We start from the raw sequence: 13,250 nt of genomic DNA on the forward strand, positions 1-13,250 counted from the left end.
AATTTCTGCTTTTTTGGGTCATTCCATAAAACAACGAAGACATAAAACAATGAAATAAATGTGTTAAAAATAATGTCCTCAGGAAGAAACATATGAAGAAAGCTATTCTGTGTACATAGGTAGAACTGTCGTGGTGTGGGCAGGATTTGTGAAGCATGGTCGGGGGAGGTTTTTGCATGTTGGATGAAGACCTGAACCAGGAAGAGAGTGGTGCACCCGGGGTGTGTCAAAAAAGAGCTGAAAACCCAAAGCCCCCAAATAAGATAGAATTGGTGCCACATAAGGAAAGGGAGAAAGGGGCTAACCTCACCCACTATTGGGCCACATAAAAACAAATTGGTCAAATGACTATGGAAAAAGTAGACAAAACAATCTTTTACTGCATTTATCTGCCAAGATGATTTTCTTCCTCACAGTATCTTGGGGATCACCTGAGCTCATTAAATCTCTATTCCTGCTCATCCCCCTCCCCCAATCTCTCCTATCTATTCATTGAACAGATTTCTTTATGTTTTTTAAATACAGGGCAGAAAATGAACATCAAATACAGAACCTCAAATTCATTTGTCCATGGAAGGCTTAAGAATTGGAATTTCCAGAAACATTTCTACATCTGACAAGTGAAAGATCACTGATTGGGTCAGCTTGTGTTCTATCCATTCCTAGCATCATCAGTATGGCTGGGGCTGAGACAGACATGGTGGTGGTGGTGGTGGTGGTGGTGGTGTGTGTGTGATTTGTGGATGTGAGCAGTCCTCAGACCACTGGTAGATGCACTCATACACTCCAGGGTGGTTCTTACAATATGAGGCTCAAACACAATCAGGAGCAGGTACTAAGGAGGGGATGTGTTTCCATTCACAGGACACCTTTGCAATAAGAATAATAGAGCATAAGAGGCTGTGGGGGTGTGAAAGTCCCTGTGCCTGAGGTTTCAGCAGTGGCAGAGAGGCCACCTCACTCCTCAGTGTGTCAGCCACCACTTCTCATCACGCTCCCTCCTGTTCATGCATCTTCTAAACTGGCTTCATTTTTCTGACTTGAACATTTGAAAGAAGCACCTCCTTCCTCAGGGCCTTTTCACAGGCTAGTCCCTCTGCAGGGCTCACACTTTCCCACATCTTCTTATATATCTCTTCCTCTCTTGAGTTAAAAAATTTTGAGGGCCAAATCTTCCTTTAAAACAAAGGTTTATTGAGCCAAATTCCAGCCAGAAAAGGACCCGGTGATTGGGCATGAAGTCTAAACCACCAGCAGCAGAGTGGAGTAGAAATGTCATGTCCTCTGACCTGGAGTTGACGGCTCTTTATTCTTTATATTTTGGGGAAGAAAAAGGTACTTTTTCGAAAGAATTTTCATTGGCTACTGATAGCGGTGGGGGCGTCAAGAGAAGGTAAAGTGCGGCAGTTCTAGGACAGGTACCAAGGAAGAAATATTTACTACTTTTAATTGGTTACAGGCAACAGTCTGAAAGCTCATGCATGTGCAGGATTCAGGGGCATCTAGTGGTCACTACAGAAGTTGATTCAAATTCCAACATACATTCAGGAATGTGAGCAGCCTTTTGTAAGTGGGCCACAGCTTTTACCTAGTTGATGACTGTTGTCTATTTCTCTCACTCTCTGGCCCAACTGCTATTTAATTTAGGACGTCTCAGATTTTCTCCTGCTCACTTTGGAGGTCTCTGTTCAAAAGTCACCTTGTTTGCAGATCTACTTACACACCCATGAAAAACAGAAGTCCCTACTCACGCTCTCCTTTAGATGTGCTTTCCTTTTGTTCATACCACTGCCACCACCTAAAGTAACTTATCGTTTTACTATTTGCTTCTACATTCTTTCTCCCTCATTGGATTATAGAAACTTGTTCTTCAGCACCCTATTCTCACAACCTGGACAGTCCTAAACATGGTCAGTACTCAATTTACATTCCTGAGAAACATGAAGAAATTCACAATAAAACTGTAGAATACATGATCCGCTCAGAGGCGCAGGTGATTAGGACAAACACTCCATATCAGGGGTGGCACTGGATATTCCCTACAGGGGACCATATCCATAAACAAATTATTAAAATTAATGTCTGGTCTATAAAATATGAATTGTAGCATTTCAAGTACATGAGCAATGCAAAACTGTGTGAAATTTATTCATGTTATTTTAATCTTTCTTTGTAGTCACCTCCAACACATGGAACCAGTGAATCTTACACAAATTTCAAATTTTTTTCTTCTGGGATTTTCAGAGAAACCAGAACTACAACCTCTCACATTTGGGGTTTTTCTCTCCATGTACCTGATCACTGTGTTGGGAAACCTGCTCATCATCCTGGCCGTCAGCTCAGACTCCCACCTCCACACACCCATGTACTTCTTCCTCTTCAATCTGTCCTTCCTAGACATCTGTGTCACCTCCACCACCATCCCAAAGATGCTGGTGAACATCCAGACACAGAACAAAGCCATCACCTATGCAGGCTGCATCACCCAGACATATTTTTTCATACTTTTTGCTGGGTTGGATGTTTTACTCTTGACCGTGATGGCCTATGACCGGTTTGTGGCCATCTGCCACCCCCTGCACTACATGGTCATCATGAACCCTCGGCTCTGTGGACTGCTGGTGCTGATATGCTGGATCATAAGTGTCCTGCATGGCTTCCTACATTCCTTAATGGCATTACGACTGTCCTACTGCATGGACGTGGAAATCCCTCACTTTTTCTGTGAACTCAATCAGTTGATCAAACTTGCCTGTTCTGACACCTTTCCTAATAACATGGCAATGTATTTTGGAGCTGTCGTGGTTGTTGGTTTTCCTTTCGTTGGGATCCTTTACTCATATTCTAAGATAGTGTCCTGCATACATGGAATGTCATCAGCTCAGGGGAAGTACAAAGCATTTTCTACCTGTGCGTCTCACCTCTCGATTGTCTTATTATTTTATGGTACGCTCCTAGGTGTGTACCTCAGCTCTGCTGCTACCCAGAGCTCACACTCAGTTGGAACAGCCTCGGTGATGTACACCGTGGTCACACCCATGCTGAACCCCTTCATCTACAGTCTCAGGAACAAAGACATCAAACAGGCTCTGAAAACATTCCTTGTGAAGAAAACTACAAACTGGTAAGTTGTCCTAAGACTGCAGATGTGCCCATGTTTGCAGAGTCAGACAGTGTGATGATGGTCAGACTACCAAAGTAGAACTTGCTCTTTCCTTTTATTTCCTGGAATTTCTATTTCTTTGACCTCATCTTCTCTATTCAATTTATGTAACTCAATTAAGTTATCTGCTCTCTCAGATATTCAACAACTATTCTCTTTGTTGTTTTTCTACTTCCTCAAATTTATTTCCATCATGGACCAGATATATTTGGAAAATTTCATTTACCTAATGAGACAACATGGATATTTCTCAAATGACATATATCTTAGCAAATATATTTTTTACTAAAATAATCATCCTGAATTACACTACTCCTATGGAAAAATATACTCTTAATGACCATGGCATTTTATATAAGTTGAAAAGAGAGGAAAATCTGAGACTTGTGTTTTTCACTCTGATGACTACATTCTTTGGTATATCACTATTTTAACTACTCTTCCTGATAATGTAGACGCTAACATAAATGTGTGTTTAATAGCAGATCACTGGGTTTTATTCTCCTTGTTAAGATTCTGGGTTTTTTGTTTAGTGCTCACAATCCCTACCTTCCCCACTTGCAAAATGATTATCGAGTCCATGTCTCCAAGAGGGACTCTTCACTGAAAGACAAATTTTAATAAATAGGTTGACTTATTACCTTCTTAAAATCACAGATGAATTTCAATATGAGGAACCAAATTTTTAAATCACACACTGTATTACTATGAAAATATTTATTCTTCATGCTGTACATCTATTCATTGGAGTATGGAGGAATGATGCCTATTTGTAAGGGGGTTTATACATATAATGGAAAATTGGTTGGTGTTTTTCTATGTTTTCTTGAATTATCTTTATGTTTCTGCTTGAAAACTTTCAGAGCTGTCTATAATGTGACTCTTTTGATTAAATAATACAGATTCTCCCCTTCTAAAGGTTCCGTAAGCATGAAGGGGATGGCGAATGATCATTATCAGCTGCATCCATTAATTCTCTCTATTGTGCACTAGATTTTATTCATGTTTAATGATTAAAGAATGACTGAAGAGAAAAATCACATTGTCATGGGATTTTTTTATTTTTTATAAATCTTTATTGTTGAAAGTATTACATATGACCCTTTTTTTCCGCTGGATGAAGCCTTATAGCCCTCTTCGCTGCCCCCCCTTCCTCCCCAGGCCTTTAGCACCTATTGTCTGTGTCCATGGGTTATGCATATATGCATACAAGTCCCTTAGTTGATCTCTTACCACTCACCTACCTTCCTTCTGAGATTCGACAGTCTGTTCCATTCTTCTACATCTCTGGATCTATTTTGCTCATCAGTTTATTTTGTTCATTAGATTCCACATATGAGTGAGATCATGTGATACTTGTCTTTCTCTGACTGGCTTATTTTGCATAGCATAATACTCTTCAAGTCCCTCCAATGCTGTAGCAAAGGGTAAGAGATCCTTCTTTTTCACTGCTGCATAGTATTCTATGGTGCAAATGCATCACAGCTTTTTATTCACTGACCGACTGTGGGTACTTGGACTTTTTCCAGACCTTAGCTATTATAAATTGCACTGCTATGAACAAAGGCATGCATACATTCTTTCTTATTTGTGTTTCTGGTATCTTAGGATATATTTCTAGAAGTGAGATCACTGGGTCAAATGACAGTTCCATATTTCATTTTTTGAGTAAATTCCATACTTTTTTCCATAAATGGCTACACCAGTGTGCATTCCCAACAGCTGTGTACTAGGGGTCCCTTTTCTCCACATCCTCACCAGCACTTGTCATTTGTTGATTTATTTGGAAACATTGAATTGTTTAATAAAAGCTAGAAATATATCAACCTGGATGGAAATGCAGTTGTTCTCCTCCCTCAGTCACATTACAAAAAATCAGAGGGATTGCCTGCTCACTGTTAAGTGTAACCAATCTTTTTCATGTGAAATGATAGAAAAATGCACATTAATATGTATGAGTGGGCCAAACTATCATAATTAAGTCAGGAGACTTAGTAGTAATGAGACAGACTTATTTAACTAAACAAATGTGAAACATTTTTATGGCCAAAACATCCCCCAAAGTCAATTGAGAAATAATAATTTTATTAAGTTTTATTTTTAAACTAGAGGCCCGGTGCACAAAAATTGGTGCACTCAGGGAGAAGAGGGGGTCCCTCAGCCCAGCCTGTGCCCTCTCGCAGTCTGGGACCCCTTGGGAGATAATGACCTGCTGGCTTAGGCCTGCTCCTGGGTGGCAGAGGGCAGGCCCAATCCCTAGGTGCAGCCACTGGTCGGGCTCAGAGCAGGGCCGATTGGGGAGTTGGGGCACCGCCCCCTGTCATGCACAGAGCAGGGCGGATCGGGAGGTTGCAATGCCACCCTCAGTCACACTCAGGGTAGGGCCTATTGGGGGTTGGGGCACCGCCCCCTATCACACTCAAGGCAGGGTCGATGAGGAGGTTGCGGCGCCACCCCTGTGACACACAGAGCAGGGCCAACCAGGGGGTTGGGGCACTGCCCCCTGCACAGAGCAGGGCCCATCAGGGGGGTTGGGGCTCCATACCCTGCAGGGCCAATCAGGGGGTTGGGGCGCTGTCCCCTGTCATGCACAGAGCAGGGCCCATCAGGGGGTTGGGGAGCTCCCCCCTGTCACTCACAGAGTAGGGCCGATAGGGACGTTAGGGCACTGCCCCCTGTCACACACACAGCAGGGTGGATCAGGGGGTTGGGGCGCCACCACTCTCACACTCAGGGCAGGGCCGATGGGGAGGTTATGGCTCTACCCTCTCACACACAGAGCAGGGCCTGTGGGGGGGAGGGTTGGGGCGCTGCACCCTGTCACACACAGAGCTGCAGGGCGATCAGGGGGTTTGGGTGCTACCCCTGTCACACTGATCCAGTGCCAGGAGGCCTCGAGGCTCCGCTGATCCCGGTGCTGGGAGGCATATTACCCTTTTACTATATAGGATAGAGGCCTGGGGGCCGGCTGGTTTGCCCTGAAGGGTGTCCTGGATCAGGGTGGGGGTCCCCACTGGGGTGCCTGGCCAGTCTGGGTGAGGAGCTGAAGGCTGCTTTCAGGCTGGCAATTGACTGAAGCTCCCAACCACTCCTTTTTTTTTCTTTTTTTTTTATTCTGGGCCAGCTTTAGCTCTGGCTCTAGCTCTGAGGCTTCCACTGCTATAATCGAAACAATGTATAACTTCAGCTCTGAGATCCCGGCTGGCTGAAAGCTTTTTTCTGGGGTTTTGTTTAGCTTCTGTATTTGCAACATAGTTTCTTAGAGTTGTAGCTCAGAGGCCAGCAAGTCAGGCTGGGAACGTTGCAGTCTGCAGTCACTGGAGCAAGCAAGCCTCATGTTCGCTTCCAGCTGCCTGGCTGCCGGCCGCCATCTTGGCTGACAGTTAATTTGCATAAGGATATGTTGATTAGCCAATGGGAAGGGTAGCAGTCGTACGCCAATTACCATGTTTCTCTTTTATTAGTGTAGATATGCCATTTGAGAAAAATTATTCTAAAAATATCCATATTGTCTCATTAGATAAATATAATTTTCCAAAATACCTGATCCATAATGGAAATAAATTTGGGAAAGTAGAAAAACAACAAAGAGAAATTTTTTTTCCCATTCCTTCACTCTCAATCTGTGTGAGTCTTTGGTTCTAATGTTCATCTCTTATAGACAGCATATATTTGGGTCATGGTTTTGTATCTATTAAGCTACCTCAAGTCTTTTGGTTGGAGCATTTAATCCATTTACATTTAACGTTATTATTGATAGGTACTTTTTTATTGCCATTTAAATTCTTTATGCCTATGTTTTTCTCTCTATTTCTTCTTCTCATTACAACAGTCATTTTAGCATTTCTTGTAGTGCTGATTTGGTGGTGACAATCTCCTTTAGCTTTTTTTGTCTTAAAAGCTTTTATTTCACTGTCTATTTCAAATGGTAGGTTTGCTGGATATAGTAATCTTGGTTTTACATACTTGCTTTTCATTAGCTTAAATACTTCATGCCATTCCCTTCTGGTCTGTAGAGTTTCTGATGAAAAATCAGCTGACAGCCTTATGAGAGCTCCTTTGTAGGTATCAAATTGCTTTACTCTTGCAGCCTTTGAGATTCTTTCTTTCTCTTTAATTTTTGACATTTTCATTATGATGCATCTGGATGTTCACCTTTTAGGTTCTTCTTGCTTGGGACTCTCTGTGCATCCTTAACAAATGTGCCTTTTTCCTTCACCAATTTAGGGAAGCTTTCTGCCATTATTTCTTCAAACATGTTCTTTATTCCTTGCTCACTTTCTCCCTCTTCTGGCACTCCTAGTATATGAATATTGTTACATTTTATCTTGTCCCACAGCTCCCTTAAGCTGTCCTGCTGTTTTTGTTTTTTTTTCTTTTTGGTTCTCTGATTGAGTGATTTATTCTACCCTATCTTCTAATTCACTGAGCTCATCCTCAGCTTCCTCTAATCTGCTTGGTATTTCTTCCACTGTGTTCTTCATTATTGTTGTGTCATTATTCATAGTTACTACATCTTCTCTCAAGCTGTTGAGCATCTTTGCCATCATTACTCTGAACTCTATGTCTGATAAATTTCTTATCTTCATTACATGTAGCTCTTCGGGAAAATTCTCTTATTCTTTCATTGGGGTTTATTTTATCTTGTATCTTCATTTTGGCTGCCTGTTTTGGTTTGTGACTATATTAGGTAGATCTGCTATGTCTCCCAATCTCTAGTGCAGGACAGTGTGAGACACTTTCTGACTGGCCCTGCATACCCTGTTTGGAGCTATCAGCAATCCACCACTTGTGGTTCCTTCTGCTGTGGTTTGGTGCCTTTGGAAAGAAGTGCACCAAAGTCTACTTTTCCTAGCCCTGGGCCCCAAATTAAGACAAAGATTCAAAGCCTCCAGAGACCCACCTCTGCAGTCTGATTGTAGTGTCTTGATTAGCCTCAAGCTATCACCAAAGGGGGGGTAGGTGAGAGGTTTTCCCACATGGTGGAGCAATTGCTTCTGCCTTCAGGCTGATTATTATTCTCAGTCTCTTATTGGGCCTCAGAAATGCCATAGGGTGGAGCAAGGTGTTTTTCAATAGGGTGGGGAAATTGCCTCCCCCAGGAAAAACTGCCTGGATAGCAAAGGTCTGCCTGAGAAAGATGTCCTCTTCAGTGTGAGGGAATGACTAAGCATAGGAAACAGGGGTATCTGCTTTTGGAGGTCTAACTCCAGAGTTCCCAAACCTGGCTTCTGCTTGCACAGGTCCAGATAGCTCTGCCCTCCCTCTGCCATAGCCCAAGATGAGTGGCAGCACACAAAAGTTTGTGTGTTGGCCCTTTAAGAGGGTGCCTGCATTTACAGCCATCTCCCAATGGAAAATAGCAACCCTGCTGCTTTTCATAGCCAGATGTTAGGTAGGCACTTTTCTCAGTTCTGGTGCTCTGGACTGGGTTTAGAGCCCAGAGTTCTCAGTAGAAACTCCCCAGAGTTGAGATATTCCTCTGGACCTTCAGCTACTGTCTGTGGGAGCAGACCAGCCCTTTTGCACCTCCACACTTGAATCATTCTCTAAGTGGTTTCTACTTTCTGTTCTTGGTTATCAGGGTTCTCTCCAGCTAGTCTTCAGTTGATTATTCAGGGTGGTTTTTCTGTATTTTAGTTATAATCCAAGTTTGGTCCTCGGCGTATGTATGGTAGTGTCCACAACTAGGATATTGACATGAATAGAGTCAAAATATAAAACTTTTTTTCACATTCTTGTTTAGTCATGTAAATCAGGGTCACTAGTGTTCCGACACAAAATAAATGTTCTTTCCACCTCTCCTAGTTACAGGAAAATGAATACTAATGTGGGTTTTTAAATACAATTGTCTGACATAAACTAAAAACGACAGTAACCATGAATGACATTTTAAAAAATGATAACATATGCCAGCTAGAATCAGCAGCATGTTAATACTGTCCTCACACCTATTCACTTTGATTATTGTATCAGTAGCTATGACTAGTTGCCTGATAAACCATCCTACAAAAAAAATGATTTTATATAATTCCATTATTATCAAGTGAGGTTGTGTGGTTGGGAATTGTTCTGAGCTCTGCCCACAACCTTATGTCTATAGTCAGCTGTGAGTCTCTACATGTTTTTCTAAGGCTTATTCATGATGCTGTGTGTAGCCATGGTGTTTTTCTCCCTTGAAACAATATATGATCACTTTACCCTAATGTTATATCTATGTTTATCTTCTATTTTATATTTTTTGTACCAAATGTGAATTGCTTTATTTTATTTCTATTCTTCATATATCCATGACACTTTGCTCTCTTCCCATATAGAAGAGATTCCTCCTATAATTTCTCAGTGTGAATCAGCTATGTGAGCTATGTATCCTGGCTTTTTTTCTTCTAAGTAGTTCATTGAAGTATAATTACATAATATAAACTAAAAATGATTAAAATGTACAATTTGGTGTAAAAAACCATATAAAAATTACATTCCATACCTCAGGTTTCCATTTGTATATAAGTCAACAAAATGCGCAATAAACTTTAATGGCTTCTTAAAATAATTGTTAAGCATTTAATCTGTCTGAGCCTCAATTTCCTTATTTCTGAAGTTAATGTGGGTTAGTAAACATGACTTCAGATGAATGAGATATGTGGATATATTTTGATGAGCACAAATAAAATGTTCAAAGATAAAGTCTGTATATGTATGTGTGTTTATTCATATATATAATTATTTCAAAGAAACGTACACACTGACATGAACACAAACACAGATTCATTTGTAATCTCATGTTTTATGCTGAAAAGAAACTTAAGAGGGAGCTGAAGTGTATAAAAATGAAAAGAAAGAATGCTTGAATTCATATAAAATGAAAAGATATAGAAATTTAGACATGAAGATTTCAAGTAAATGATAGACATGAACTTAAATGATGAATTACTTTTCCTATGTTAATGCTTCAAATACATTAAAGTCTGAAGCACATTTACATTTACGCAATAAGAAATTCTCTACCATATAAAGAGGCAGAATATCTCCAACTGATTATAAGTTACTTCTACTTAAGGGGGATTATAACACAAGGTTCCTTTACCTAGAGGATACTAAATGAATGAATTCAGACATGTAATCTCAGTTTTCTGAACAAGATTTCGTTGGATAGATGTCTATATTTACTTTTCAATATCAATGTAAAATTTCCACTTAGTGATTTAAAACAAACACATGTATGCTGTTACAATTCATGAGGTCAGAAACAGGAAATGGGTCTCATTGGGCTAAAATGAAGATGTTTGCAAGGCTAAGTTTCTTCTGGAGGCTACCGAGAAGAATGTACTTATTTTCTTATTCTATATTTAGATTATAGTGCAAAAAATCTAAATATATTTCCTACAGTTTAATATTTCACAGTGAGTAGGACTAAATGACAGCTTTAACTTGTGATATAAGGTGGAAATGCCAAATTATTTTGGCTAATGTGTAATGAAGCGAAGTGTGTAATGCTCGAAGTTCATATTAAAGGAATTTAGTTCTCCCCCTTGTTGAAAAGAAAAGTAGCAATTTTATGTAGATATCGTGGATCTCTGTCCTTACCACAAGTCAATATTTGGAGATTAGAGTTTTCCAATCCACACAAGAAATATCTTAAATCAGGTTTGGGATAATGTTCTGGCAGGTTAGTCCTCTGAAAGCCAACAGATTTTGTGAGGACGAGCTAGTAGACATGGATTCACTTGCCTTCTAAGCTGGTCTTTTGGGAACACAGAATCTTCAGAAAAACTTTCCATCCTGTCCAGATTCACAGGGAAATCATATGATTTGGAGTTGGAGTAACAAGGGAGAAATGTACCTAATGAGCAGCTATAAGGAGCTGTAAATAATGCCTCAATTCCAGTCTTTCATCATGTGTAACTTTGAGCTGCATGGGACCTGGTTGTTGCTTTTCGAATCCTACGTTTGTCTAGGAGACCTGTGTTTGCCTCCTTCCTGCTGTCTTGTCTGGGCAGAGAGCTTCAGTCTCCATCATCAACCATCCAGGAGGTTGGACTTTCCCATCAGACTGTCCCCTCAGAGTTTCCAATAAGGTGAGTCCAGAGGTCAAATTGATACAACAGGAAAGTGTCAGAAAGGGTCAAAGCCAAGCACATTTATCTGAGGTCTCTTGACAGCCATCAGCCTATGGTTGCTGATTTGCATGATTAACTAATTAATGATTAATTAATGATGCTAAAAGGAGAAATGAACATTGAATTCAACAACACATTGGTAATTGTTGACAATTAACTGATGGAAGCCCAATTAGAGGTGGCAATGGGAGGCATAAAGTATTTCAAATAAAAGTAGAAAGTATACAATCAGTTTTGCAATTAAAGGAAATAGGAAAGTAGAGTGCTAGGTATAGAGGATGTCCAGTATAGTGAGGGCAGTTCTTCTTTATTTTTATCATGGGCTCTATTCCACTACATTTCCATATGATGAGAAAGATCTTCTCCAATATATTTCTTACAAATATTATCTTGCAACAGTAGTTCATGAGACATACATTCACACTATTTTCTTTCACTCTGGCATTCATTCACATGAAAAATAATTTATTTGATATGTGAAAGGAGGTATGCTAAATAGCTTAACTTTGCAATTTCTTCATTATCTGTGACATATATATTTGTGGGTTAGTTATCATTTGTTTTGTCTATTATAAATTGTCTGTACTAGTCTTGACATTTGTATAGTGGGGCCAGCATGTTTCTATTCCTATTTTTGATTGCATTCTTCTAAACAAGGAATTGGACATTTCTTTCACCCACTTTATTGTTTGTCATTGAGTACTTTCATATATGTATATGTGAGGAACTGTGAGTGGTTATTGATATTGTGGGCTCAAATTTGCCACTCAGTCATATTGTATTCTCTCCATTGCTTTTTTATTTTTTGCTTTGCCTACTGAAAAATAAGTTCAGCTGTTACCTTTATATTATTCACATGTGAATCTTTGCTGTCAATGAAAATGAACGTTAATGTTACTCTATGTACTTAGTGTTGGTAAATCATCCTATACACATACTACCAACTTGTTTCACATCTCCATTTATACCTATTGTTCTTTTTGGCCTTTGTGGTTAGCTCTATTGCCTAAATTTGCATTATCTTCTTCCATCCTCTGTAAGGCATTTTCTTTTGTATTTACTAAAGAGTATCTTTACCTTCCATTAGCATATGTGAATCCAATATTCTATCTAATAATAGACAAACATGGTAATTAACCATTAACCGCTACGCTTCCCATTGACTAATCAGCAGAATATGCAAATTAACTGCCAACCAAGATGGCGGCCGGCAGCCAGGCAGCTGAAGCGAATAGGAGGCTTGCTTGCTCCAGTGATGAAGGAAGCCAAGGTTCCCTGCCTGCCGCCGCCCAGCTCTGAGCTCCAGATGTAACAATGTTGCAATTATAGAAGCTAAACCAGGGGTGGGCAAACTTTTTGACTCGAGGGCCACAATGGGTTCTTAAACTGAACCGAGGGCCGGAACAAAAGCATGGATGAAGTGTTTGTGTGAACTAATATAAATTCAAAGTAAACATCATTACATAAAAGGGTACGGTCTTTTTTTTTTTTTAGTTTCATTCATTTCAAACGGGCTGGATCCGGCCTGTGGGCCATAATTTTCCCATGGCTGAGCTAAACAAATCCCAGGGCTCAGAGCTTAGAGAGACCAGTGATGGCAACAGCGTTTCAATTATAGAAGCTAAACAAACCAGATACCTGCTTTCAGCAGCAGAGGCCTCAGAGCTGGAGCCGGCTCTCAGAGCTGGAGCGGGCTCTCAGCTCCAGTGATAGCTATAGAAGGTAAATAAATCCCAGAATAAAAAAAAATTTAAAAAAAGAGGCTGGGAGCTTCAGTTGCCCGCCAGCCTGTAAACGGTCCTCAGCCCCTCACCCAGACTGGCCAGGCACCCCAGTGGGGACCCCCACCCTGAAGGGGGTGTAACCAGCTGCAAACAGCCATCAGCCCGTCATCCAGGCTGGCCAGGCACCCAAGTGGGACCCCCACCCTGATCCAGGACACCCTTCAGGGCAAACCAGCCAGCCCCAAC

At 40.7% G+C, this 13,250-nt stretch overlaps 1 protein-coding gene across 1 annotated transcript; it reads left to right on the forward strand.

The window, feature by feature from the left end:
* Positions 1-1,496: 1,496 nt before the first annotated feature.
* Positions 1,497-3,128, forward strand: LOC139009857 (olfactory receptor 7A5-like). Its single transcript, XM_070413972.1, has 2 exons — positions 1,497-1,552; positions 2,177-3,128. Exon 2 carries the CDS (start codon positions 2,190-2,192, stop codon positions 3,126-3,128), a length of 939 nt encoding a protein of 312 aa, XP_070270073.1. The 5' UTR covers positions 1,497-1,552; positions 2,177-2,189.
* Positions 3,129-13,250: the final 10,122 nt, after the last annotated feature.

This window comes from Myotis yumanensis, unplaced genomic scaffold, assembly GCF_028538775.1.
Source record: "Myotis yumanensis isolate MYYU_CA2020_CCGP unplaced genomic scaffold, mMyoYum1.0.hap1 SCAF_5, whole genome shotgun sequence".
NCBI lineage: Eukaryota > Metazoa > Chordata > Mammalia > Chiroptera > Vespertilionidae > Myotis > Myotis yumanensis.

Excerpts from the sequence above, each read along its gene's own strand:
- LOC139009857 (XM_070413972.1), top strand. The coding sequence starts at position 2,190 with ATGGAACCAGTGAATCTTACACAAATTTCAAATTTTTTTCTTCTGGGA.